At 43.9% G+C, this 25,112-nt stretch overlaps 1 protein-coding gene across 1 annotated transcript in view; it reads left to right on the top strand.

Moving 5' to 3' along the window:
- LOC103586435 (voltage-dependent L-type calcium channel subunit alpha-1C-like) overlaps window positions 1–25,112 on the top strand; it is a 500,162-nt gene that overhangs the window by 396,747 nt on the left and 78,303 nt on the right. Inside the window, exon 5 of the mRNA XM_008567719.1 lies at window positions 6,689–6,828. Within this exon, the coding sequence (XP_008565941.1) occupies window positions 6,689–6,828 (140 nt within the window). The remainder of the gene's footprint in view (window positions 1–6,688; window positions 6,829–25,112) is intronic.

Here is a 25,112-nt window from a genome sequence, read left to right as displayed (position 1 = left end):
GTCCCGTGTGGAGATGCAGGGTATCAATCGCGGTGTGGCCCCCATACCGAACCGGGGACGGGCAACGGGATTGCAACCCTCGGTGTTGCTCCCGCGCCTCGCTCAGCCGGTGAGCTGGAACCGGTCTGTATGTGGGATCCGAACCCTCAGGCGGGAGCGCCGCCGCGCTTCCCAAGCGGCACACTTATCCAGTGCGCCACCGGGCCGGCCCCGGAGCGCTAGTCTTGACTGCAGAAAACAACACAAGAGTGAATCAGGATCATTTACAAGTTATTTCCTTGTCTCTGGCCATCTGGATGTCTCATAAGATTGTCTGGAACTGCATTAGGGTTTTTTCTTTGTTTTTTTATTTTGCTTGGATGAAGGATGTTCTTTGGCCACATGCACATCAGGGATATTTGGGTGACATGAGGAGCGCTAAGGTTATTAGAGTTTATTAGTCAGATATAGATCTGGCTAATGCTCAGGGTAGGATGCAGCTATATGAGAGGTTTTGCTGTTTCTGTTCATCCCAGAAAAAACAAAGAGTGACTACAAATGCCTGAATTAACTCAGCAAAACATAGCAAAGGTCCTTAAGGTGTGTTGTTTCAAATGCTCCTAAATCCTGTTTAAATTCACATTTCCGCAGGCCCCAGTCTCCTGGGAGCCTTTTGCACATGCACAGAGAACAGCCTTAGTAATGAGATCTGCTGCTTCTGGGATCAGTGGAGAGGTAAGGGTGACTTGCAGGGACAAATTCTGTTCTGAGAAGCTACATTTCTTCTCATATTTGTGGGAGGAGGTGGAGTTGACCATATGTGCTCTGCCTTAATAAAGCATGGGAGGTGGGATGAGACATGCAGGAGACAGCAGACAGGAACCCTGGGAGGAAGGGCCAGCACCTTCCCACCTAGCCGCACGGGAAGTCAGCACATCACTGGCCCACACCTACTCCTGCAGCTTGCTTGGACCTCACTTCATCCCCTAGACTGTTGCTCCTCCCCACAGCCACAGCGGGCAGACTTTTTGTGGGATCATCCCAGATTCCAGTCATATCACTCTGGGGGTTAGGCCAGGAGCCTGATGAAGAGAGGGAGGCATTCAGATTTGGCATTCCTCCAGAAGATGCCCCTTGTGGATTTTTAAGCCACAGAGGTTATGATGCTAACACTTACTCAGCTTGTGATTCACCATGACCCTTGGACTTTTTTCCCCCATTGATCTCATGCTTGGCCATATTCAGCACCTGGTTTCTCTTCTCCAGGGGTATTGGTCCCAGGGGCTCTTCATCCAGTCTAAATCTCAGCCTGTCCTTCTATATAGAACAGTGATCCCCCGTGCCCAGAGGGTGTAGCTCACCACTATCTTCAGCCACCCCTCCCCTTTACAATATTAAATGGATATCTCTTTTTTCCCTGCATCTTGTGGGAAATGTCTGCTCTCCTTGGCCCATCCTCTGTAACTGCTTAGGGGAAGGTTTCAGAGGAGACTCTGGCTTGCCCTGGAAAAAGGTGGGCTTGCCTGCCCATTGCCTAAGTACCAGGCTGAGAGTCCCCTCTCCTCTCTGCACTACCACTCTGGTGGCATGTGACAGAAGGCTTTTTCTTCCCCCCTCCGCAAACACAGCGCATTTCCTTCCTAAAGCAGAAGCGTCTCAGCTGCCTCCCCACACCCCAACCAGAAGACCAAGGAGTCCTCAGTGGACTCCCTGCTCAGGACGTTCCACTCTAGCCACAGAGGTTTCTGTCCCATGCGTATCTCCCCTGCAGCATGGCAGCCCTGCCTTTCTGATTCTCCTGGCCCTCTGGGGCCTCACTGTTCTTTTCTTCTAAAAGCTCTAATGCCCGACTACAGAAACACCAAACACACCTGTTGGAGAAACACACAGCCAAGCGTCCACCTCAGAAGCCGACCCTTAGCAACCAGTGAGCACAAAGCTGTGGTTTCACCTTTACAGGGTCTAACTGAGAAGAAATACACCAGTCTCTCCAGGACAAGAAGAACGCCTCCTCCACCCATTTTTTTTATTTTCTACCCCTTCAAACCTAAAAGCAGACACTTAATAAAGAGCCTCAGGTTGGGACAGGGCTTAAGAGAGAAGAAAGTCTAATCTCTGCTCCCTTAATTGAGTAATATTTTGTGAACGTCTTGTACTCTGATAAGTATATTTCTTTATTCCAAAAAATACTGGGAACAAAATCTGGTTTGGATTTGGAATGTTTGACAAACTTGCAAGCTGGTCTCCATTTCCTCAGGTTTCAGTAATCTAGACTTCAGTGGAAAGAACATTTTTCTTGAGAAAGGAGATCACTGTTCCCACTCTGGCAACTTTTGCCTGGGTTCAAGGCACCACCAGTTAACATATGAAACCATCAAACTGCCAAGCTGAGGCAAAAGAGTCACAGAGCTGAGAGAGACTTTAGCCATGGTCTGGCCAAGCCATCAAACTTCTTTTAGCTACAGAACCCGTTGTTCAAACAGAATGTTACTCAGAGATCCAGTGCATAGCAGAGATCAAAGGCAAGCTGCTCTGTTCAAACTGGGGCAGAGGAGCCAGAAGCCCAGCCGCTCAGCTCTGCCCAGCTGCCTAGGAAGTCCCTGAGCGCATCCGTGGAGCAGTTTGAAAATCTTTAATGCAGACCAGCCCCTCCTTGCCAGCCCTGCCTGGCTCTGCGCTTCTGTGGTCCAGCTCCTGGGGCATGCGTCCTCTTGGGAGTTCAGCCTATTGCTCGAGAACCAAGGCTGCCCCGGCCCATATGGAGTCCCATTCCAACATCCGGGCTTCCTCCTCCATTGCAGGCCTCACTAATGAAGACACATGACCCTGCACACACTCTGCTGGCAGGGTGGGATCATCTCCAGGTGCAAACGTCAGAAACTGCCCTGTCCGCCCTTTCCCCTGTTTTTCTTGATTCCCACAAGAAGCCCAGAATTCCCAGGCCATCACTCATCACCCAGACTTTCTTTCCCACAGGGTTCTGGGCATCCTGTGATCTAACCTTTTCTCGCTTGCCACTCCCACACCCCACTTTCCACCATGCCGTTTCCCACAGTCCATCATCTGCTGAGGGTCAGCAAACATTTTCTGTAAAGGGCCGGAGGCTAATGTTCACCTTTGTGGGCCATACAGCCTCTGTTCCAACTATTCAACTCTGCCAGGAAAACAGCAATATGTAAATGAGTGGGTGTAACTGAATACCAATAAAACTTTATTTACAAAACAGGTGGCCCAGCTCCTACCCTAAATCCTCAGCTTCACTTTCTGGCCCCTCCCCCGAGGGCGCTGTTTCCCACTCGGCCTCTCAGGAGGCAGTACTTTCTCTCCCAGATGCTCCTCCCACTGGGCCCAGAGGTCAGGAGGGAGCCCTGCTTTCTCCTTCTTTCTGCTTTCAGACCACTGCCTCCCTCGAAGCCCCCAGGTTTGATGTGCATGCCTTCTGCAGTCCTTGGCAGGCCTTTGAGCCCCTCCTCCTTGAGACATTAGTGCTTGACTCCCTCCAGCTCCAGCACTCACTACTCCTGCTGTCCTCCCACCAGTGGCTTCTTGGTTCCCTGATTCCTCCTCCTCCAGGGGTCCTGACCTCCATCCTGTCTCAACTGCCCACTCCCATGGTTGTAGCCAGTATCCCTGTCATAACTCATAACTACACCCTCCCCCATAATCCCAAACCAAATGTCTTACTCCCTAACCAACCCCACCCATCTTTCCAGCGTACTCCCTTTTGCACATCGACTATGACAACTTCTTCATCCCCCACGTTCTCTCTATTCCCTCCCACCGTGTCCTCTCCTCCTCCCGACCAGCTTAGATGCCGCCATGCTCACAATCTCTCACCTGCATCCATGTCTTCATTTATCTTGCTCACCTGGAAAAACACCAACCCTAATCAAATCCAGCTAGATGGAGATCTGTTTGGTTCCTGAAAGGGGTGGACAAGCCAAGTCTTACTCCGCACTCATGACCACCAGCGTCAAGGAGGCCTGGAGACACTACTGTGCACCGCTACTCCGTCCACCCTGAACTTCCTTAGATGGCTTGCTCACATCTTTGCCTCTCTTCTCAGACCTCCAGCACCACTTCCCCTTGCACATTCTCAGCTGAAGACCTCACGACCTGTGTCCCTGAGAAAACAGATGAAGTCAGAAGAGGGCTTTCGTGTGTTCCCACAGCCACGTCTGTCACTTGTAATGTGCATTCCGGCCTGAGCCATGAGGAACTGCCTCTGCCCCTGTCGAAGGCCAGCACCCCAGCGTGCACTAGATCCCCTTCTGGGCTACTGAGGGGTATCAGCTGTCCAGTAATTGTTCCCTCTCACTTCTGCATCGTGAAGTTGTCTGTCTCTGTTAGATAATCCCCACCATGTATAAAAATGCTGTAGTATCTCCTGTTTAAAAACAAAGCTCTCTTGACTCCACACCCACTTCTGGTAACCACTGTTTTTTCTCTGCTCACTTTTATAGCAGAATTCCTCAAGAGTTGTATATATGGTCGCCACTAGCCACTGTGCCACTCACCACTTGAAATGTGGCAAATCTGAACTGAGATGTGCTGTAAGTGTAAAATATACAGTGTATTTCAAAGATTTAGTACAAAACAAAGAATGACACATGCCTCAATAATTTTTTATATTTACTACATGTTGAAATGACAATATTCTATGTCGAATTATATAAAATATATATTATCACAGTTAATTTCACCTATTTTATTTCCTTCTTTACGTTTTTAATGTGGCTACTAGAAAAGTTAAATTATGTTTGTGGCTTGAACGATATTTCTGTTGAATAGGGCCTTCTATTCTCACTGTCCCCAACCTCTCCTCCCATTCTCTCCTGAACCTGTATCTATTAGGCTTTTGTCCCCATCACTCCATCAAAACAGATGCTTTCAAGGCCTCAGTGGTCTTCATGTTGCTAAGTCCAGCAGTCAGTTTCCTGTCTGTGCATCTGCAGCACTTGACCACTTCCTTCTCCCTGACAACCTTCTTCATGGGGCCCCATTCTCCCTGCTTCTCCTCCTGCCCACAAGCTACCCCTCACCAATCTCTTGTGGGTGTCTCCTCCCTCTGACCCCCAATGTGGGAGACCCCAGGTCTTGGTCCTTTCACGTGTTCACCTTCTACATCTGCCTCCTAGGTGATCTCATATGATTTGACTTTAAATACAGTCTATACAACTACCAAATTTTTGTCTGTAACCTAGACTTGCCCCCTGACCTCCAGACACAATAGAGCCAACTCAAGGTATCCATTCAGATGTGCAATCAATAACTTAAATCTCAAAAAGTTCATAGTAGAGACCTTGATATCCATTCCACCACATCTGATCCTGCTGGTTGCTCAAGCCCAAACTGTTGGGATCATCTTTTATTTCTCCTTCACACCCCACATCTAGTCCATCACCAACCCCATCAGCTCTATCTTACAATAAATCCAATATCTGACTCTTCCTCACTACGTCTAACACCACACCCTGCTCTAAGCCTCCAGCATTTCCCTCTACCCCAATCACTGCATATCCTTTCCCTGGCCTTGCCCCACTGCAGACTGTTCTCCCACCATGTCAGAGAAAAGACCAAGCACCCAGTAGGGCACCCTTCTTCCTCCCTGACTGTGTCTCCCACTGCTCTCCCCTTTACCTGCACTGCTGCAGCCACATGGCGGTTTGTTGCCCCTCTAGCACACAACTGTGCTCCCCTCTCAGGCCCCTTGCATCAGCTGTTTCCTCTGCCTGCAGCAGTCTCCCCAGATAGATACGTGGGTTACTCCTTTACTTTCTTTAGGTCTCTGCTCAAATGTCACCTAAGGAAAGTTGCTTTCCAAGCCTCCTTATGTAGAAAGAAAGACCTCCTGTCCTTGTCACTGCAGATCTCCTTCCCCACGCATTCTTCTTCCTAGCACTCTAACTGTGAGATACCTGTTTGCTGATTGTTCAGTTTATTGTCTGTCTCTCCCACTAGAATGTAAATTCCATGAGGGTAAGGACTTTGTCAATTTTGCTGTCGTCCCAGTGTCTAGAACAGCACCTGGCCCGTAGTAGCTATTCACGTTTGTTGGAGGAACAAGCATACCAGCCCAGACACAAGGTGGCAGAGCTGAAATTGCATGTTGCAGTTACACGCCTTAATGTGTGGGTTTTGCTCCCACTTGAAATTTTTTTATTTAACCATTCAGTCATTCATTCATTTGTTCAACATATATCTCCTGAGCAGCTATTATGTGCCAGCACAAAGTAGATTCTATGGGATCATTTCTTTGTGCCCAGAAAGAAATCAAAGAGCCGGCTTGTTAGGAGGAAGGGGGTGGGCAGGGAGAAAGTGTGTGGTTCCTGGCACCCGTGGGAGGGGAGCTAGGCTACCATGGAGGGGGCAGAGGGCACAGCAGAGACAGGGGCACTGACAGCAGACAATCTGCTTTATGCTTTCGTCAGGACCCACCCAGCTCACACAAAGCCAGCTGTGTTCTCACGCCTTTATGACAGCAAAGGTCCTGCCCCTCACCTTGCTCAGACCTCTCTGGGCTGTGCTTATACTCTTGGCATGGGAGGTACCCACATGAGGGAATGTCACTTTACAGTCCCCTGCAGCGCCCGCTCCTGGACTGGAGACGCCTGCAGACTCTGTCATTCCAGGCTTCCTTCAGCAATCAGAGCCCTGGCTTGGCAAAGAAATGGTCCTGATAGCTTTTTCTCTCTTACCTCTCTTCTAGGCTCTTTAGTGCAATTTTAGAACAAGCAACCAAAGCAGACGGGGCAAATGCTCTAGGAGGAAAAGGGGCTGGATTTGATGTGAAGGCGCTGAGGGCTTTCCGCGTGCTGCGTCCCTTGCGGCTAGTGTCCGGAGTCCCAAGTAAGTGAGACCATTATTCTTGTTTACAATGTTATCTTGTCACCACCTTCTGCTTTCCTTTGCTGAATTGCCAAGAGCACTTTGCAAATGAACTCAATTTCATATAAATGGAGGATTAAAAAAAATGATTTCCTTTGATGTAAAGAACCCAACTCTGATGTAAGTACATTAAACACACTGTGGTCCCAGCTTCTGGAAACACCTAGCAAAAGTTCACAACAACCACATTGCCAAATGAAAACAGCCTGCACAAAGAAAACAATCCCCTGGCCATTTGAGCGATCCCCCAAAGGCCCTGGGTTAGGAATTGAAATACATTTGCAGCAGAAGAGCTGGTGAGAGAGCTGGCTAATCCCCAAGGCTTACAGAGTGTCTTAGGCAATGAAATTATCTCTGCTTTCTGTATTTTTCTAAAGAACAGTCAGGAACACATCAGCGGATGTTCCAAAAGTTCTATTTTTCCATTTCTTCCAGTCCTTTTCTTCTTTAATGTCAAATGGGGCATCCCAGAACTCAGGAGCCTTATTTATGGACAGCATGCCTGTTATTGTAGTAACTGGTTTTTCCCAAGGAGGGGAAGGTACTCAGCTCTCTGAATCAGGTGAGGGGCTCTAGAGATATATTGTCCATCAAGGTATCAGTCACATAGGCAACTCCCCTTCCACCAGTCATCCAGAAACCTGTCCCATTAGGGATGTGCCCCAGGCACTGAACATCGCAGCTACAGACACCCTGCATAAGCTCCAGTAAAGCCCATCCCAGGTTGCTCCCGGGGCGGGGGGTGGGGGACTAAGTCAGTTTGGGAGAACTCTTCCTGCTCTTCCTTGTCCAATTTATGTTATCTGAGAATAATTCTGGACTTGATTGCTGAGATTTTACACTCTCAGGTCAGATCCATCAAATTTCTGAGCTGTCCCATGACTCAAACATAGGAGACACCTAACACTGGGCTGGAAGCAGACTAGCTTGGAGATGGGGGTGAGGGACAGGAAAACAGGTCCTCTGAGCACACAGCCTTTACTGCCCATACCGTGCACTGAGTCCTTGGCTTCATTTATGCTGCTTGGATATCTCTTAGAGTCACAAAACCATAGAAAAGAGAGGGGCCTTATATTAACCTGTTCATTCCTTTTTGTGCATACACAGGGTATAGTGAAAAGATCCTCCCAAGACTTTAACTAGCAGCAGAGCCAGGACTAGAACCAGGTTTCCTGACTTCCAGACCAACTCTCTTTTCTACCATACCACAGTACCTCTTTTAAAGAATTGAGTCATCTGTAACTCTTGATTGTCTTAGATTTTTACACATAAGTCCTGTCTCTTCAGTTACATTATGAGCCCCCTTGAAGCCCAGAACTGTGCCTTACATTATCTCTGATTCCTGTACAATATCTAGATTAGTCTCTAAATAAGGTAGGGGAATTTACTGAATAAATGAAAGCAGGGGTTTGTTCTCATTTATTTTTTTGCAGTAGTACTCCCTGAGCAAAGCTGTGGCTTGTCTTAAGTTGAAACAGAACACAGAGCTAAACCACACAAGCATGATTAAAGCAGACCTTCTCTTTTTGGCCTTAACCATTTGGGGGTACTTAGGAATAGAAACAATATATATTATGGCCAAGACCCGATTCCCCTTTTGTGAAGCCAAAATTATTTCTTGGTCAATCAGCCATAACTGAGTAGACCAAAATCAGGAAATGAGAAGGGAGGGTGAGAGAGACTTTTAACATGACTTTAGGGAGCTTATCGTGGTATTGCCAATGTGCCAGTGATCAGAACTATGAATTAATTCCAAACTTCAGCTAACAAAGCTACAATGGACATAATGAATCTTACCCTGTTATGTATGTACTTATTAGAGGCCCACATTTTTATTAGGGGTAATAGGGCATATCATAAAGAATAAACATCTAAGTTTAATTTGTATAAAGTTGAGAGAAAAAAAAAAAGAACAAACATGGTTCCTTTCACTTGAGGAATTTGACAGTCTAATTAAAGAATATATCAATCAGCTTTGCTGCAGGAACAAACAACCCCAAACTCTCAGTGACTTACAACTAGAAACATTTATACCTGGCTCATGGTACCTGAGGATGTTGGTCAGCTGAAGCTCTTCTGAACTCACCTGGGCTCTGGGTTTGACCAAGTTCTGTGTCATTTAATCCAGAGTCCAGGTCGAAAGAGTAGCCACCATGTAAGCCATGCTGTTCTCATGGCAGAGGGCAGATGCTTGCCAAAGGGGGCATAGAGGTAAACCACACAAGCAATTTAAGGCTTATGCTTAAATTTGGCTTATATCACAGCTGCTTATATTTCACTGGTCAAAGCAAGTGACCTCAAAGGCCAACCTCAAAGATACTGGGACAAAGAAGTATACTGTACCTACACAGAAGCATGGACAAATAATTGTGAATAAACAGTACAATCTACTGCAAAAAGATTGTTATCAGCAGAAATAGTTATAGTAATTACTCTAGTAAAGAGATTCTTAATTAGAGATGAATATGAATGAGAACCACTCATGCTTCAGTGCATTCAAAGGGAGAATTAGATTAGATAGAGTAGCCAGGGTTCCACTACAGAAAAAATTTCCTAAAGAAGAACTTTTATCTTGTCTCTGTTGTGGTTTGAATGTCCCCCCAAGCTCATGTTGGAGCTTAATCCCCAATATTGTATTTGAAAGGTGGAGGCTTTACATGGTAATTGGATGCCCTCATGAGTGGATTAACCAATTAAAGGATAAGTGGATTATCATGGGAGTGGTACTTGTGGCTTTATAAGGAGAGGAAGAAGCATGTTATCATTCTCTTGCTCAACCCTTGCTAAATAATACCCTACATCACCACAGGATTCTGTAGAGAGTCTCCACCAAGAGGAAGGCCTTCACCAGATGTGCCCTCTGGACCTTTGGTTTTTCGGCCTCCAAAAATATAAGAAATAAACCTCTTTTCTTTATACCTTACCTAATTTCAGGTATTCTGTTACAAGTAACAGAATAATAAATAACTGACCAATACAGAAAATTGGTACTGAGAAGTGGGGTCTTGCTGATAATGAATACTTGAAAATGTTGAAATGGCTTTGGAATGGGCAGAGGCTGGAAAAATTTGAAGAAACAGGCTAGAAAAATCCTGGATTCTGGTGAGGGCTTAGAAGGCAAGAAGACTAGGGAAAGTTTAGAAATTCTTTGAGATTAAGTGATGGTGACCAGAATGCTGATAGAAATATGGACTGTAAAGACCATTATGAAGAGGTCTCAAATGGAAATGGAGGAAGAACTTGTTGTAAGTTAGAGCAAAGGTCACCCTTGTTTAAACTGGCAAAGAACTTGGCTACATTGTGTCCATGCTCAAGGGTGGAACTCAAGAGTGATGAACTAGGGTATTTGGAAGAAGAAATATCTAAGCAAAGCATTCAGATTGCTACATGGCTATTTTGAACTGTGTACAGTGAAATGAGAGAAGAAGGGTCTGACTTAAAGATAGAATTTATAATTAAAAGAGAAGCAGAGTGTAAAAATTGGAAAATGTACTGCCTGCACATGTGAGGAGCAAAAAGGCATGTTTGGGAGAGAGTGGCAAGGTTGCTGCAGGGTGACTAACAGTTGCTAAAGAGATTAGCACTCATCCAGTGCTATGCATTAGGACAATGGGAAAAAGACCCCAAAGGCAGTTTGGAGATCTTCCAGGTTGTCTCTCCCATCACAGGCCCAGAGGACAGGCCCAGGCCTCCCTCCATGGGCTTTGCCTTGGGAAGCTGCTCCCTACATTCCAGCACAGTGCTCCTTGGCTGTAACTAAATTGGCCCCAGGTGGTGCTGGACCCACTGTGGAAAATACAAGTAAGCTTTGGTGGAGTCCATGTAGTGTAAAGTCTGCAAGCTCGAGGGGTGTAAGCTGTGGAAGCAATTTCAAAGGCTGTTTGGGAAAGCTTGGGGGCTCAGGAAGAGATTTGTCACAGGTGCAGAGTCACTGCAGAGAGCCTTCACTAGAGAAATGCTGAGTGGAAAAATGGGGTCAGAGCTGTAGCAGAGAGCCCCATTAGGGCCATGCCTAGTTGAGCTGTGGGAGCTTGCCTTGTGCTCTTGCTCAGCCCTTGCCATGTGATTGAATTGCCATGGGACTCCATGGAGAGTCCCCACCAAGAAGAATGCCCTCACTGGATGTGCCCACTGGACCCTGGACTTAGCTTCCAAAACTGTAAGTAATAAATTCTGTTTCTTTATAAATTACACAGTTTCAAGTATTCTGTTATAAGCACCCAAAAATAGACTAACACAGTCTCCATCTGCATTTAAATAATGGTAGAACTGTATTATGATGGCCAGGAAAAGGTAACACTCCTTGGGATTCTCTCATCAAGAAGATGAAGATATGACATAGCCCCTCAAATACAAGGCCCTAATGATACCTGCCATGCAGCTCAGGAAGATTTTTTTTTGTCATTAAAGGTGATGACACTGAGAAGGTTTTGCAACTGTGGGCAACCCTGCAGGTAGCTCCATGCTTATGCACAGGACCAACAAGTGTGTCCTGTCTTCTGTGGGTTACCAGTAAGATGAAAATGGCTCTTCTTGGAGATTAAAGAAGTATCTCCTACAACTACAAACCTAAATGAATGACTCCTTCCATTTCTCATAACCTTGGGTTGTCTCCTTTTACATTTCAGCAAAATTCCTCAAAAGAGTTGTCTCTACCTATCGTCTCCAATTCCTGTCCTTCTGTTCTCCCTTGAATCCCACTACTGCACCAAAGCATCTTCTCAAGACGAGCAGTGTCCTCCACATTACTGCATCCAATGGTCATTTCTCCAGCACAGTTTTACTTATCTATCTGCAGCATCACGTACAGCTGATTGTCCCTTGTCTTTGAACTGGTGTTGTCACTTGGCTTCTGGGACACTATTCATTCTTAGTTCACTTGTTTTTCCTTCTTGGGATCCTTTGCAGCTTTCCCCTCATCTTCTCACCTTCTTAATAGTGGAGAGCTCTGTGATCACTCCTTAGACCTCTTCTCTATCTACATTCATTCCCTCGTTATGTCCAGTCTTGTGGCATTAAATACAATCTATTTACAAATATATGTCACCAGAGACCTTTCCCCCAAATGCCAGACTTGTATACCTGACTGCCTACTCAATTCCTTCAATCAGATATTTGATAAGTATCCTGAACTTCGCACATTCATAACAGAATTCCCGGTTTTGTCAATATGTTTCTCATCTCAGTAAATGTCATCCTTGCCCTTCCAGCTTCTCAGGTCACAATTCTTTGATGTGCTTCTTTTTCTCACTCTTTGCATCCACTCCATCAGAAAATCCTATCAGCTTTACCGTCAAAATATAGGAAGAATCTGGCTTTCTTACCACCTCCACATCCACGTCAGTGCCAGCCACCATCGTCTCTCACCTGGATCATTGCAGTGGCCTCCTAACAGGAGTCTCTGCTTTCACCCTTGTCACAGCCTAGGCTTAGCACAGCAGCCATAATGGTCCATATATGTACTAAATACCGTCGACAACTTCTGATCATGGAAGGAGAGAGATGATTGTGACAATACAAGTCCAGAGTCATTTATTAATTTGTTCAACAGAATCTACTGAGTACTTACTTTATGTAAGATTTTACTAGGCATTATAGCAGATGCAGAAGTGAGTCTGATGCTTTGTGTGTTCTCAAACAGCTTGAAGTGTAGTAGAAAAAAAAATTTCATAAAAACAATCATATGATATAAAAATCGGAGATGCCAAAAGTTTAGGTAAAATGTTATGAGTTCTATGACACATATGCTTTGGGGATTCCATAATTTTAGGAGTGGGGTGTATTAGTCTGTTTCCATTGCTTATAACAAAATACTTGGAACTGAGTAATTCAGAAAGAAAATGAAATTTATTGCTTACAGTTTCTGAGGCTGGGAAGTCCAAAGTCCATCTGGTGGTGGTGACAGTGACCCGGGGGTCTCACATTGCAAGATGGTGGAAGCAGACAGAGCAGTGAAAGAAGAAGACAAATTCTCCTTTTAAAGCCATCAGAACCACACCCCCGATCACCATTTTTAATCCATTCACTACTGCACAGTCCTACAATCCAATCACCTTTTCAAGGCCCCACCTTCCAATTACCGTAATAGGATTTCCCACCCTCTTAACAGTCACAGTGGGGACTAAGTTTCTAATACATGAAACTTGGGGGACACAATTCAAGCTTCAGTGAGTTTTGGGGGGACATAATTCAATCCACTACTTGGGGATAGAGAATCAGGAAGGCCTTCTTGGACAAGGCAGCATTTGGGATGCATCTCGAAGGATAAACGAGGAGAGGCATTCCAGGAAATTATGAAAAGGAAGGAAAATGACTGTGGCCCTGGAGATGGACACAGTGAGGCTGCAAGGTTTAGGGGTTGATTACACTATGGATGTGAAAATCAGATTGACTCTTTCAGTGAAATTCTGTGTAATTGAAAGATTTGATCATTTGGTTTCATAGAGACTTTTCCACAATAAAAGAAATAAATTCTCACTGCGTGTGAGGCGTCCACTGTCCCATAGCAGAAGCACTGTGAGGTAGGCCCATTGTACCAAAGGATGAGCCATATGGAACGGTATACATGAGCAATAAATATGGAGATGTGTGGTTAAATACTTGCAGTGTATTTGCAAGGAATACATTTGTTTGTGGACCGATAAGCAAGGGTCATCTCCTCCTTTCCATATAATCCCATATGCCCTCCTGGAGAAGAAATTTCAGGTGTGGATTGAATAAGGGGAGCAGACAGGTGGTGGTGAGAAGGTGTCTTTTAGATTTGTGAGGTCTTTAACAAAAACTTGGAGCCACCCAGACTTGATTCAGTGATGAAGGAGATTGAACAATTGCCTGCATTCGAGACCAGCGGCAGCCCTGGAAGACACCCTCCATTCACATGAACGTTCACTGAACACTTTCTGTGGGCCAAGCACTGAGTTGGGCACTGGGAACAGAGGCAAAGAGGATACACTCCCCTTCTGTCAAGATACATGAATGCTTTGAAGACTTTTTATGGGATATGTTTTCTCCATTATGTGAATTTCTGTAGGATTGACTCTTTGGGGATGTCCTTTTCCTCAGTTAAAATGTTATTTCTGGAAGCACGCAGAAGAGAAAACTGTTTTTAAACACAGATTTGCTTCCTACTTGAGAGGTGAGAAGGAGCATGAGGATCGTGTGTGTGTGGAGGGGGCTCAGGCTCTTCCTGTTTTTCCTTTCTCAGGTTGGAACTGTGTCCTGAAAATAAATCAGCACCAATCAGTCAAACGTATCTGTTGAGTGGATACCATATAGAAAGCATGGAAAAGACTTAAGGCGTAGCAGTTTAGAACTGGAGCCCTTGAACCAGACTGCCTGGCTTCTACCACTCGCGCACTCTGTGACCTTGGGGAAGTCACTAAGCCTCTCTGTGCCCTAGTTTCCTCATCTGCAAAGTGGGAATAACAGAACCTATTTCATATGTTGTTGGAAAGACTAAATGAGTTAATACACGCAAAGCACTTAAATGGCACCTTGCTTATAGTAAATGCTCAGTAAAATGGTAGCTGTTATATTTTATTATAGGTGTGAAGTAGAAACACAGGTACCTCAGAAGTTTGTAGAAAAATGGGATTAAAAGATAATATAAATCTTTCCATAAACTTTTTGAAGACCCCTCATAGATGACAAGATCACTATCAAGAGAAAACAGTTATATTTTAAAAGATAAAGAATATCAAGAGTTAAGTAGTGACCTGAAACCAAAAAATATCAGAGAGGCATGCATGTGGTTATTTGACTTGCATAGTGTAGATAATGAGGTGGGTTCAAGGGGAGAGTTTACCAGGGACTGTGGCAGTCTGGAAAAGTTTTATGAAAGAGGAAGTATTAGAGATGAGCCTTGAGGTATATGTAGAAGAGGCAGGGATGGAGATGGAAGGACGTTTGGTGGTGAAAAGCTTATTTGTTTGGGTCACCGACACAGGCCAGCCCTGGTCGGCAGCACATAGGTGTGTGAGGAGACCAGCCACATTACTGAGAAGGACATCACGAGAACCAGGCAAGAGAGTCAGTGGGAACAGACTGAGGTGGGTCCTGGATGCCATGTCCACAGGCAGTTATCTAAACAGCTACTGCTGTTCACTCTTCATTAAATGTGCATAAGACTGCACTGCATAGAGACAGCCAGACATCTGGGAAATCTGCTGAAGAGTATCAGAACTGACAATGGATCTTGAATTCTGGGGGGCTCATTAACCCACCCTGAACTCCGCTGGCTGGTGGCAGAGCCAGACCAACCAGACCGCTGCTCTGCCCATCATGCACAACCTCCATTCTAGAGGGAAACCCCAGGGTGTCGTGCTCTCTTCTGAGCGCTCTGACTGATTATCTTTTACCATGTGACTCCAAACACTCTTTTTATTGTTACTGATAAATGAATCCTTGACTGAAAAACTCCTGCTTCAACATAAAACACACACCTGAGTGCTCACCCTACAATGCAGTTTTTCTCCCAAAATGGGTTCCCCCCTCTTGGGGATTAGTAACTGTGAAACCAGCCACGCTGATTGGCAAACACTACTGGTTAATCAGACCCATTGGGGTTATGTTAGATCTACTAAAAACAACTTTTCTGAGTGTTTTCACACTTTGATGGTTCAAAAGCAGTCCTGCCATCCTGCCTGAAATTTGCTCTTCATAAGTTGAGTCTGTGATTTGCAATCACCATTACTGTTCACAGGAAAGTGTTTCTCAGCCTAGGGTTATGACCACACTGTGCTGCAGAGGAGGAGAGTTTGGCACCAGACACAGTTCTGGCAAGCAGCTTGTTACCCTCACTTGTGCTTAAGGACAGCTCACCATTCCAAATTTGATGAGGGAAATTCTGTGTAGAGTAGACACTCAAACTCATGTCCCGGAGAACATCCTCGAGTCAGAGCAGAGGCTCAAATCCACGTTGCTTCAGTCCTCACCCGTTTTTTGGCTGTCTATTCTGTCATCGTCCCAGACTTCCCTGTAATCCTGGTCGATATGATTTAGCAGCTGACATGCCAATATAACATGAGTGGTGTATTAGCGCATGTGGGCAGAGGACCCGGACTAGCCCTGCCTTTACCCTAACCAGCTCAGTGACTCTGGGCAGATCAGTCCTCCCTCTGGACCTCTGTCCTGCATCTGCAACTTGCAGGGCATGGCTGGCTGCCTCTGCATCATCTTTTTCCTCCCCCAAGTCATCCTCTCTGCACCAGCCCAGGCCCCTCACCCTTTGCAGGCCTTCCTCCCTCTCCACCCTCTGCTCTTGCCCCTTTCTTTCTGCCCTTTTTCTCCCTCGCTTTCTGTTTTGCTTCTTCTGCCTTTTCATCCCTTTTGTCCTAAAGGGTCTTACATTCACAGGATCTGAAACCAAAAGGAGGGACTCTTACAAGGCTACTTATGAGGATGGGCATGTGCAGAGGGGCACCCATTGGTCCATCCCTCACTCTACTTCTCCTGGGGCCAGGGGCCACCAGTCCCACCACCCATCCCATTCAGAAATCCTTTCTGCAGCATCTTCTAAGCCTCCTTCTCTACCACGTCTTTCACTGAAACAGGCAGTAATAAAATCTTGTCCCCTACATTTGTCTCACAACACTCTACCTGAATCAGAATGTCTGAGTGGGAAGGGACTTTAGACATCCGTTCCACAGATAGAAATGACACAGCCAAATATAATGACTTTCTCAAGGCCACCAAGTTACCTGGCGGAAGGCAGCCGGGACTCTTGATCCCTGCTCCATCTGAAGAAGAGTCTGACAGTAGTCACAATGGGACCCTGTTGTTCTGTAGAGTCTCTGGAGCTCACAGAGCTCCTCACACACAGTGGTACACGGCCACCCCCAGAAGAAGTGAGCACAAGGGGAGGCTGCTGTCTCCCACCTGCCGTCAGAGGCAGCCCAGGCTTGTGTTCTCAGGCGGAGCAAAGCCCTCTTGAGGACAACCATAAACAACATGGCCTCTTAGCATTCCAAACAGGCTGGCTTCCCCTAGGAGAAACCTGGCCTGCTTTACAGAGAGGAGCCTGAAGTCAGCTCCTGGTGTTGGCACAGCTTGCCTCTCAGAAACAGAACAGAATTTAGAATAGACCTGGCCCCAAGCCCCCAGCACCGTCCATGGAGCTGACACTTGTCCATCCCACATCACCCAGTGATTAATCTTCCCCTGCAGACAGCATCCCCTTGGCCCATCGCTCCTGCATTAGCCAGCCCTTGACCCCCTCCCCCCAGGTCCTCTGAAGGACTCCAGGACTAGGAATTTGAGGCACAGCAACAGTCCTGGCTCTGCTGCTGACATCTATGTCTCCCTGCTTTGCTCTTTGCCTCAGTTTCTCTAAAAGGAGGTAACGATGGGTATAGCATGGGTCAGAATGAGATTTTGCCTTTCATGAGCTTCTGGAAGCAAAGACTCTTTTAAAGAGGGTCATTATGGATTGTGATGAGCCATCGCGTCTGGTCGTAAGAAAAGAAAGATGACCCAAATGTGGCTGAGTAAGTTAATTTAAACCATGAACTTATTTCTAAAATTCCAGTCTCTGCTGTCATGGACTTTTACTGAGAGGTTATAGAATGTCAATAACTGTATGTGACTAAACTGAGAAAATCTCTATTATTGGTGCTCTAGATACAGCAGGGTAAAAAATGACAATAAAGAATGCAAACAATCACACGGTAACATTTTATATTTACTAAAGTGCACAGACATTCCTCCAGTGATGAAAATGTCCCTGTTTGATTTGAGAACAAAATGTAGGTGGTGATAAGTGTAAGGGTAACCACCAACTAAAAGCAGTATTCAGCATCAGTATGAGGCTTTCAGACTCAAAGAGAACGATTTAGCTGATTAATCGGCCCAGTAGCCCAGGCGGGCAAGGATATTATCTCTAATTTATAGATAGGCAAATACAGTCGCAAGTGCTTCTCCTGGAGTAATGAACAGAGACAGGTTCAGACTATTTTCCAGTCGAGAATAACCCTGACTCCAGGACTCAGGTCTTGTTGTTTGGGGGAGAGAAAAGCTTTCCCAGCAGATTGGAGCGGCATCGCTCCCCATGCTGCAGGGCGCCGTCTGGCTTTGGAGATCGAGGACAGTTGATAGTTCAGCTGTTGGTTTATTCATGTTTTGAGGGCTTGTGAACCCCGTTGGCAGCAGGAGCTGATGAGAAATGGTATTGTTGCCGCCTAAGGACGTATGATGAAGTGGGAGGCACTCTGGGCCCGCAGGTGTGAAGACCAGGGATTGAAGTCTGGCCAGCTATGGGACTTTGCCGTTTAACCTCTGACCCTCAGTTTCTTCATTTGTGAAATGAGAGGGTTAAACTGCATTAGTCCCAAAACTCCTGAGAGCATCATCATCCTGTGCTGTGATGATAGAGAATACCAGTGACCTGGGAATTTGTTTTTTAATCACTAATTCTAAACCTGAGGTGGTCATTGACAGGGTGTGACCTTGGGCAAATCCCTTCTCTGTTTCAGCTCCCAGTACAGTTGCAACTATACAGTCCAGAGGTGGGGGAAGGTGTCATGTAATATGTCAACAGGTACTTATTAAGCACTGATCACAAGCCCAGGGCCATGGCATGTGGTATAACATTCACAAAAGACAAGTGAGCTTCTTAAACTCAGGAAGCTCCACAATTGATTCTCTTTTGTGTCCAGCCCTTTCCTGGAGATCCCCAAACATGAAAAAAACAGCCAAGAGCAAAGTGACTGAACCTCATTAGAAATAATGCTAATATAAAAGACCACTTAGGCTTATGAGTGACCCATATATTCCAAATGCTGAAAAGAAAAACGAGGGGAGAATGAAATGAAGATATAGTGAGGTCAGTGTCCCATGAAGTGACCCATGTGCCAAACACAAGCCCCACGTGCCTGTTATTCTCGGATCATTCTCTCATGCTGATTCATGACATTTAGTGGATAAGGACACAGGCGGTGGAGTCCCTCTGCCCAGGTTCAAATTCCCAGAGCCACCACTTGCTAGCTATATACCTCAGTTTCCTGATCTGTGAAATGGGGGTTAAAATTTCACATACCTCATGGAGTTGTGAGGGTTGAATAAGTAAATGCTTGTAGAACATTTAGAATTATGCTCAATGGGTAGGAAGCATTCAGCAAATATTAGCTATTAGTATTCCTATGGGTCCAATTCCCTATCTTCCTACGTCAGCCTCTAAGTTGAACTGATTAGAAGAAGGGGACCTTCTACACTTGATTTTAAAAATAACTTTATTGAAGTATAATCTATATTCAATAAAATTCACACAATTTAAGTGTGCAGTTGCATATGTAATAACCTTATAATAGTATAATATCATTTACCCAACACCCTGTCCTGTGTGATTGTTACACATATTTTACTTACACATACATTATGGACCGTACCCTACGGTGCTATTTTTGCTTTAAATAGTCAGTTATCTTTTAAATAAATTATAATAACATAAAAAATACTCTTTTATATTTGCCTGCTTATTTACTGTTTCTGGTACTTCCACACCTTTCCGTAGGCCCAAGTTTCCTTCTGGTATCATTTCTTCTCACCCTGAAGCACATCCCATAGTATTTCTATAATGCAGGTCTGCTGATGTTGAATTATCCCAGCTTTCATTTATCTGAAAATGTCTTTATCTCATCATCCTTTTGAAGAATATTTTTTGGTGGATATAGAATTCTTGGTTAATGGTTTTTTTTCTTTCAGAACTTTAAAGATTTCCCATTTTCTCCTGGCCTCCATTGTTTCTGATGAGAAGTCATTGATATTCTCATCATGTTTCCTTGTGCATAATGTTTCTTTTTTCACTGACTACTTTCCAGATTCTCTATCTTTGGCTTTTAGCAGTTTAACTATGATGTGCCTTGTTGTTTTCATTATATTTGTCTTTGGAGTTTGCTGAGCTTCACCAACCCGTTCATAAATTGGAGGTTTTCATCAATTTGGGGAAGTTTTTGGCCATTATTTTTTTTTAAAAAATTTCTTTTGGCCCCAATCTCACTCTGCCCTTCTGGGATTTCAATTACACGTGTGTTTGGCCATTTAATATTATCTCATTGGTTCCTGAGGCATTGTTCAGTTTTCTTCAGTCTTTTTTTATATGTGTCCCACAGACTGGATACTTTCTGTTGATTTTTCTTCCAGTGTACTCATTTATTTCCCTCTGCTGTCTCTATCTTCATTAAACTTATTTAGTGAATTTTTAAATTTCAGTTACTGTTCAATTATAGAATTTCAATTTGGTTCATTTTTATAGTTTCCATTTCTCTGTGGAATTCTTTACCTCTTCCCTCTTTAAGACTAAATATTTAGTATTTATTGAGTATGTTTTTCTTTCATTATTTAAACGTATATAACAGCTATTTTAAAATCCTTGTCTGCTAAACCCAACATCTGAACAGTCTAATTTTCTGTTTCCCATTGACTGCATTTTTCTTGAATATCACATTTTCTCATTTCTTTGTATGTCCAGTGATCTTTTACTGAATATTGGAATCATGGACAGTATGTTGTAGAGACTCTGACTTATATCACCTTCATAAGAGTCTCAGCAGTTCAATTATTGGCTGATCACCATGAACTTGGTTTTATACTTCTTGGTGCAGACCAATTGAAAGCCCAAACCCCTCAACCTCCAATTCCACTTCCCCTTCGGATCTTGTCAGGTCTTGGTTTTAGGCTTTGTCAGGGTGGGTCTAGAGTAAGTCTTACTCTAAGGTAAGGTGCTTATTTCTATGCTATGCCCTTTCTGGTGTTGGAGTCGGTTTCCCAGAATGTTAATGACATGTTAACTAGATATTTACCGTATGGCAGGGCCAGAACTCCAGCCTCCTGACACTGTTCTTTCCAGTGTTAACCAGCACTAATTAACCCATGGTATCTCTCTTCTGCTCGTATCCCCATGGAAGCCGCCATCTGATACACCTCAGTGGTTTCAACCAGCACATGTACAACCAACCCATCCCTAAGCCAGAGAAACACAGGTGACCCCTACACAAACTTCTAGTAACCCTTATCTACCTAGCTGTCTCTTCTGTGATGTCCCACCACAGCTGCCCAGGTTATGATCTGATCTCTGCCGTCTCAGATCAGTGGGACCACAGTAGTCTGCTTGGACTGTGGCCCTTTGTGTTCTAGTCAAGAAATTGTTCCCAGTCAGAAAATCAGGATGATTATGGTGTTCACCCCATGGGATTACACTCCTGCACTGCTTTATGTCCAATTTACAAAAACAGTTGCCTCTCCTATTTTTTCCAGTTTTTTAAATTTTTATAGTTAAAGGGCTAGTCTGGTACCAATTACTCCAAAATGGCTAGAAATGGAAGTGTACTTAATTTTTAAATCACAAAATGAATGATGAACATGTTAGCACATGTAAGGTATTCCACAAACATTATACAAGTTATATGTAGTAGTATATTATATCATTTATAATATAGTGTATTATATAATATAATGCTATATTGTATGTTATATACTAATTCATTTGTCACACATTTATTGAGGACATGTGTATAAAACACAGTAGTAGTTGGAGGAAGGAAAGGTACTAAAATCTTTCTTAAGATATTTGGAAAATAACAACCCAGCAAATTTTACAGACAAAGTGCACTTTCTCATCCAGTGTTCTCATTTTACTGATGTTGAAACCTAAACCCAAAAGGTGACATGACTTGTCAAGGTCACACAGCTATTAGTGGCAGAAGAGGAAATAGCCTGACATTTTTTTCACTAAATTCAAAATATTTTTTAAAAACAAGCAAACAAACAAAAAAAAACTAAGATTAATGTTTGGAGATATTTCCCGCTATAGAAAATTTTATCAGTGCCAAAGTCCCTATTGATGCATTAGTGATTTGAGCCAGAATTAGGAAATAAGTAATTCTGAGATTCTAAGAGCATTTTGTCTTAGTTGCCTAGAAAGAGTAACTTATGGTGAAGAGCCACCATAAGTTGACAGCAATGAACAAGCTTAGTTCTTTGTTATATTCTACCTCGAGAATAACCAGGGAAGAGAAAGCTGTTGTCTGGGTACAGTCGTATTTGTTGGAAAAAATCAAGAGGTATAATCAGGGCTATCTTAGTAACTCATCCAACTTGATAACTCTGTCATGAGTAGATCTATTTTGCCAGCAAAACAATGGAGTTATTTTGCAGTTTTCCCGAAAGCTGCACCTTTTATACGTTTCTGAAGGAAGGAGTTAGAAGCTGCAGTGAATACAACCTAACCATCATTTCCTCAGGTGTGTCACTCTGTATGCAGCCAGTCCCCAGAAAGGCACAAAGAGAATTTGACTGGCAGATATTTTTCAACCCTCTAGAATATGCCTTTGCAGTCAAAGATGTAGTTGTTTGGTTCTGGGGGTGGGGAGGGGCAGGAAAAACTATCATGAGGGGACTTCCCCAGGTAGTTTCTCCCTTAAGAAGTGCATGTTACTTTTGCTTTCAGAAATGACAGATGAGGTCATTTGGATCAACTCTCCAGCTGAGAACAATTAGAAATGGTGGGCAGGGCTGGCCCGGTGGCGCACTGCTACAGTGCGCCGCTTGGGAGCGCGGTGGCACTCCCGCCGAGGGTTCGGATCCCACATACAGACCGGTTCCCGCTTACTGGCTGAGCGAGGTGCGGGTGCGACACCGAGGGTTGCGATCCCGTTGCCGGTCCCGGCCCGGTACAGGCGCAACACTGAGGGTTGCGATCCGTTGCCGGACACGAAAAAAGACAAAAAGGAAAAAATAAAAATAAAAAGAAAGAAATGGTGGACAAAATATTCTAAATCTTCTCTTTTCTGAAACTTGGAATAGATTCCTGACAAACAAATATGAATTCTCCAACACCGAGGGTTGTGATCCCGTTGCCAGTCCCGGTCCGGTACGGGCGCAACACTGAGGGTTGCGATCCGTTGCCGGACACGAAAAAAGACAAAAAGGAAAAAATAAAAATAAAAAGAAAGAAATGGTGGACAAAATATTCTAAATCTTCTCTTTTCTGAAACTTGGAATAGATTCCTGACAAACAAATATGAATTCTCTCTGGAAAAAGATAACATCATCAAAGTTCTCAAATTATTTTGAAGATATTTTTGTGAAATAAGGTCTAACTCATGATACAAAGTAACTAGACACACAAAGAGACAAAATAACATGAATGAAAATGGATAGAAACTATAGATGATAGAAACAGACCAACAGGGAGTCCAGATATTGGAATGATCAAATGTACATTTGAAAGTAACAGTATTTACTATATTCAAAGAGATCAAAGGCAAGATTGGTAATTTTCCAAAGAACCAGAAGATATGGAAAAGAACCAAATGTTAATTTTAGAAATGAATACAATAGCTAAAATTAAAAATACAATAAATGGATTTAAAAGAAGACTTGGCAGTGCTGAAAACAGAATTACTGAACTGTATAGGGGGGCAGGGAAAAGTATTGAGAATCAAACACAGGAAATCAAAAGAATGGGAAACACAGAAAAGAATGTAAAAGGTTGGGGAATAAATAGATGTTGGATTTTATAAAGTGTGTTTTTTTTCTACATCTTGGTAGACTATTGAATTTTTATTAAGGTGGTGAATTACATACTACCTTATTGAAGTATAATATGGTGGTTATGTTGGTGTAGGAGGGGGTACTGATCAGCAGGGGGCATGAGTGGGGCTCTGTAGAACTGATGTTCTATTTCTTGACCCAAATGATACGTGGCTGCGATAAATTATATACTGTAACATTGTTTGGTTTTTTATTTCACTTTTCTGTATGTATGTACGTTATATTTCACAAATTTTCTCAGAAGAGGTTTAAAAAGCAAAAGTACAGGCCCAGGCATCTACATCATTGGCAGGTGCCAAAAGAGGTCTGCTTCCTATTCTTCATGCAGCAGAAAGGTAGTTTGTCACCATTAGGGAAGTGGCGCAGAAGCATGACATATCATGACCCAGTCACTTCCAGACGATCAGAGCTGTCACAAGAGATACACTGTTGAGGAGGATTGTGAGGCCCCATCTGGAGCAGCAAGCAGAGGGAAAGAGGCTATGGCCAGCAGCAACACCTGCCATGGCACGGGGTTGGGGAGGAGTGGCATATGTGCCATGTATTTGCCATTTTTGCCTGTATAGTGGCTAAGGGGTGGAAATTTACTCTAGCTCCACCATTTACTAGCGTGTAGTGTTGGGCAAGTTGTCTGTCTTACCTAAGCCTCAGTTCACTTATCTTTATTAAGACAGGGAATTAAATAAAAGGATGTATGTAAAGCACTCAGCAGAAATAGCAGCTAATATTATCATTGTCGTTTGCTTAGACCATCTTATCTCAATGTTGTCATATTCAATTTTCTTCTAACATCAGGATTTCTTTTATACCTATTTCTCTGAGCTTCTCTTTCCAATTCATATTGCTAATACAAAAGAATTCATTCAACATGAAGGTTGATATTTTAATTTTTCTTAAAGTTTTTTATTTATTAGGCAACAGAATATCCACTGTCCCATTCCTAGGACAACAACTCTCCTTTGGTGTTCATCAAACCACTTGTGGGATGCAGAAATTTACTAATGTGTAAAGGTTAAATTAAAAAGATGAAAATCTCTAATGAAAAAGGACATTCTAATACGAACATGTAAAATCATAAAACTTGAGACTGTAGGAAAGCTATCCAGGCAAGAGTTTTCCCCACTTAATAGGAAGACTCTTTTCCAGTAAGAAAATGCATGAGACATCTATGAAGCTCAACTGACAAACTTACTCCTTAACCCAAGGGAGAATTACCTGCCTTCTTAGTTCTAGATCTATTTTCTTTCAAAAGCCATTAAGCCTATGAGACTAATAAAAGTGTCTGTTGCTCCACTAGCCAAGTAAAGGCACAAAACATGATCTGTGAGATTCAACACACCTCCCAATTTCTAGCCAGGCAAAATGGTTCATGTAGATCAGAAGTTAAGAGTGGGTCAGTAGTCACAACCCAGTGATGATGGTCATGATCATAATGATCGTCACAACCACCAGTGCTGATGGGAGCATTTGTTTTTAGACCCAATCGGGTATGACTTTGGAAGAGGAGGACAGAGTTGGTTAGTGAGATAGAGTCAGAGGGTATTCATCTGATCACCCTCCCTGGAAGGGGGCTTGTTGGCTCACACAACTTAGAAGCTCTCCAAGTAGCATAACTCCTGGCTTTGTGGAATGCTGCTAGTGGCACGGAGAAGCCGACGCTGCTTTGCCAGCTACTCTAGCTCATCGTCCTGTCTGCCAGA

Source organism: Galeopterus variegatus, unplaced genomic scaffold (assembly GCF_000696425.1).
Source record: "Galeopterus variegatus unplaced genomic scaffold, G_variegatus-3.0.2 Scaffold337, whole genome shotgun sequence".
Taxonomy (NCBI): domain Eukaryota; kingdom Metazoa; phylum Chordata; class Mammalia; order Dermoptera; family Cynocephalidae; genus Galeopterus; species Galeopterus variegatus.
Note: the sequence above shows the minus strand (reverse complement) of the source record. Positions and strands in the feature narration are given on the sequence as shown.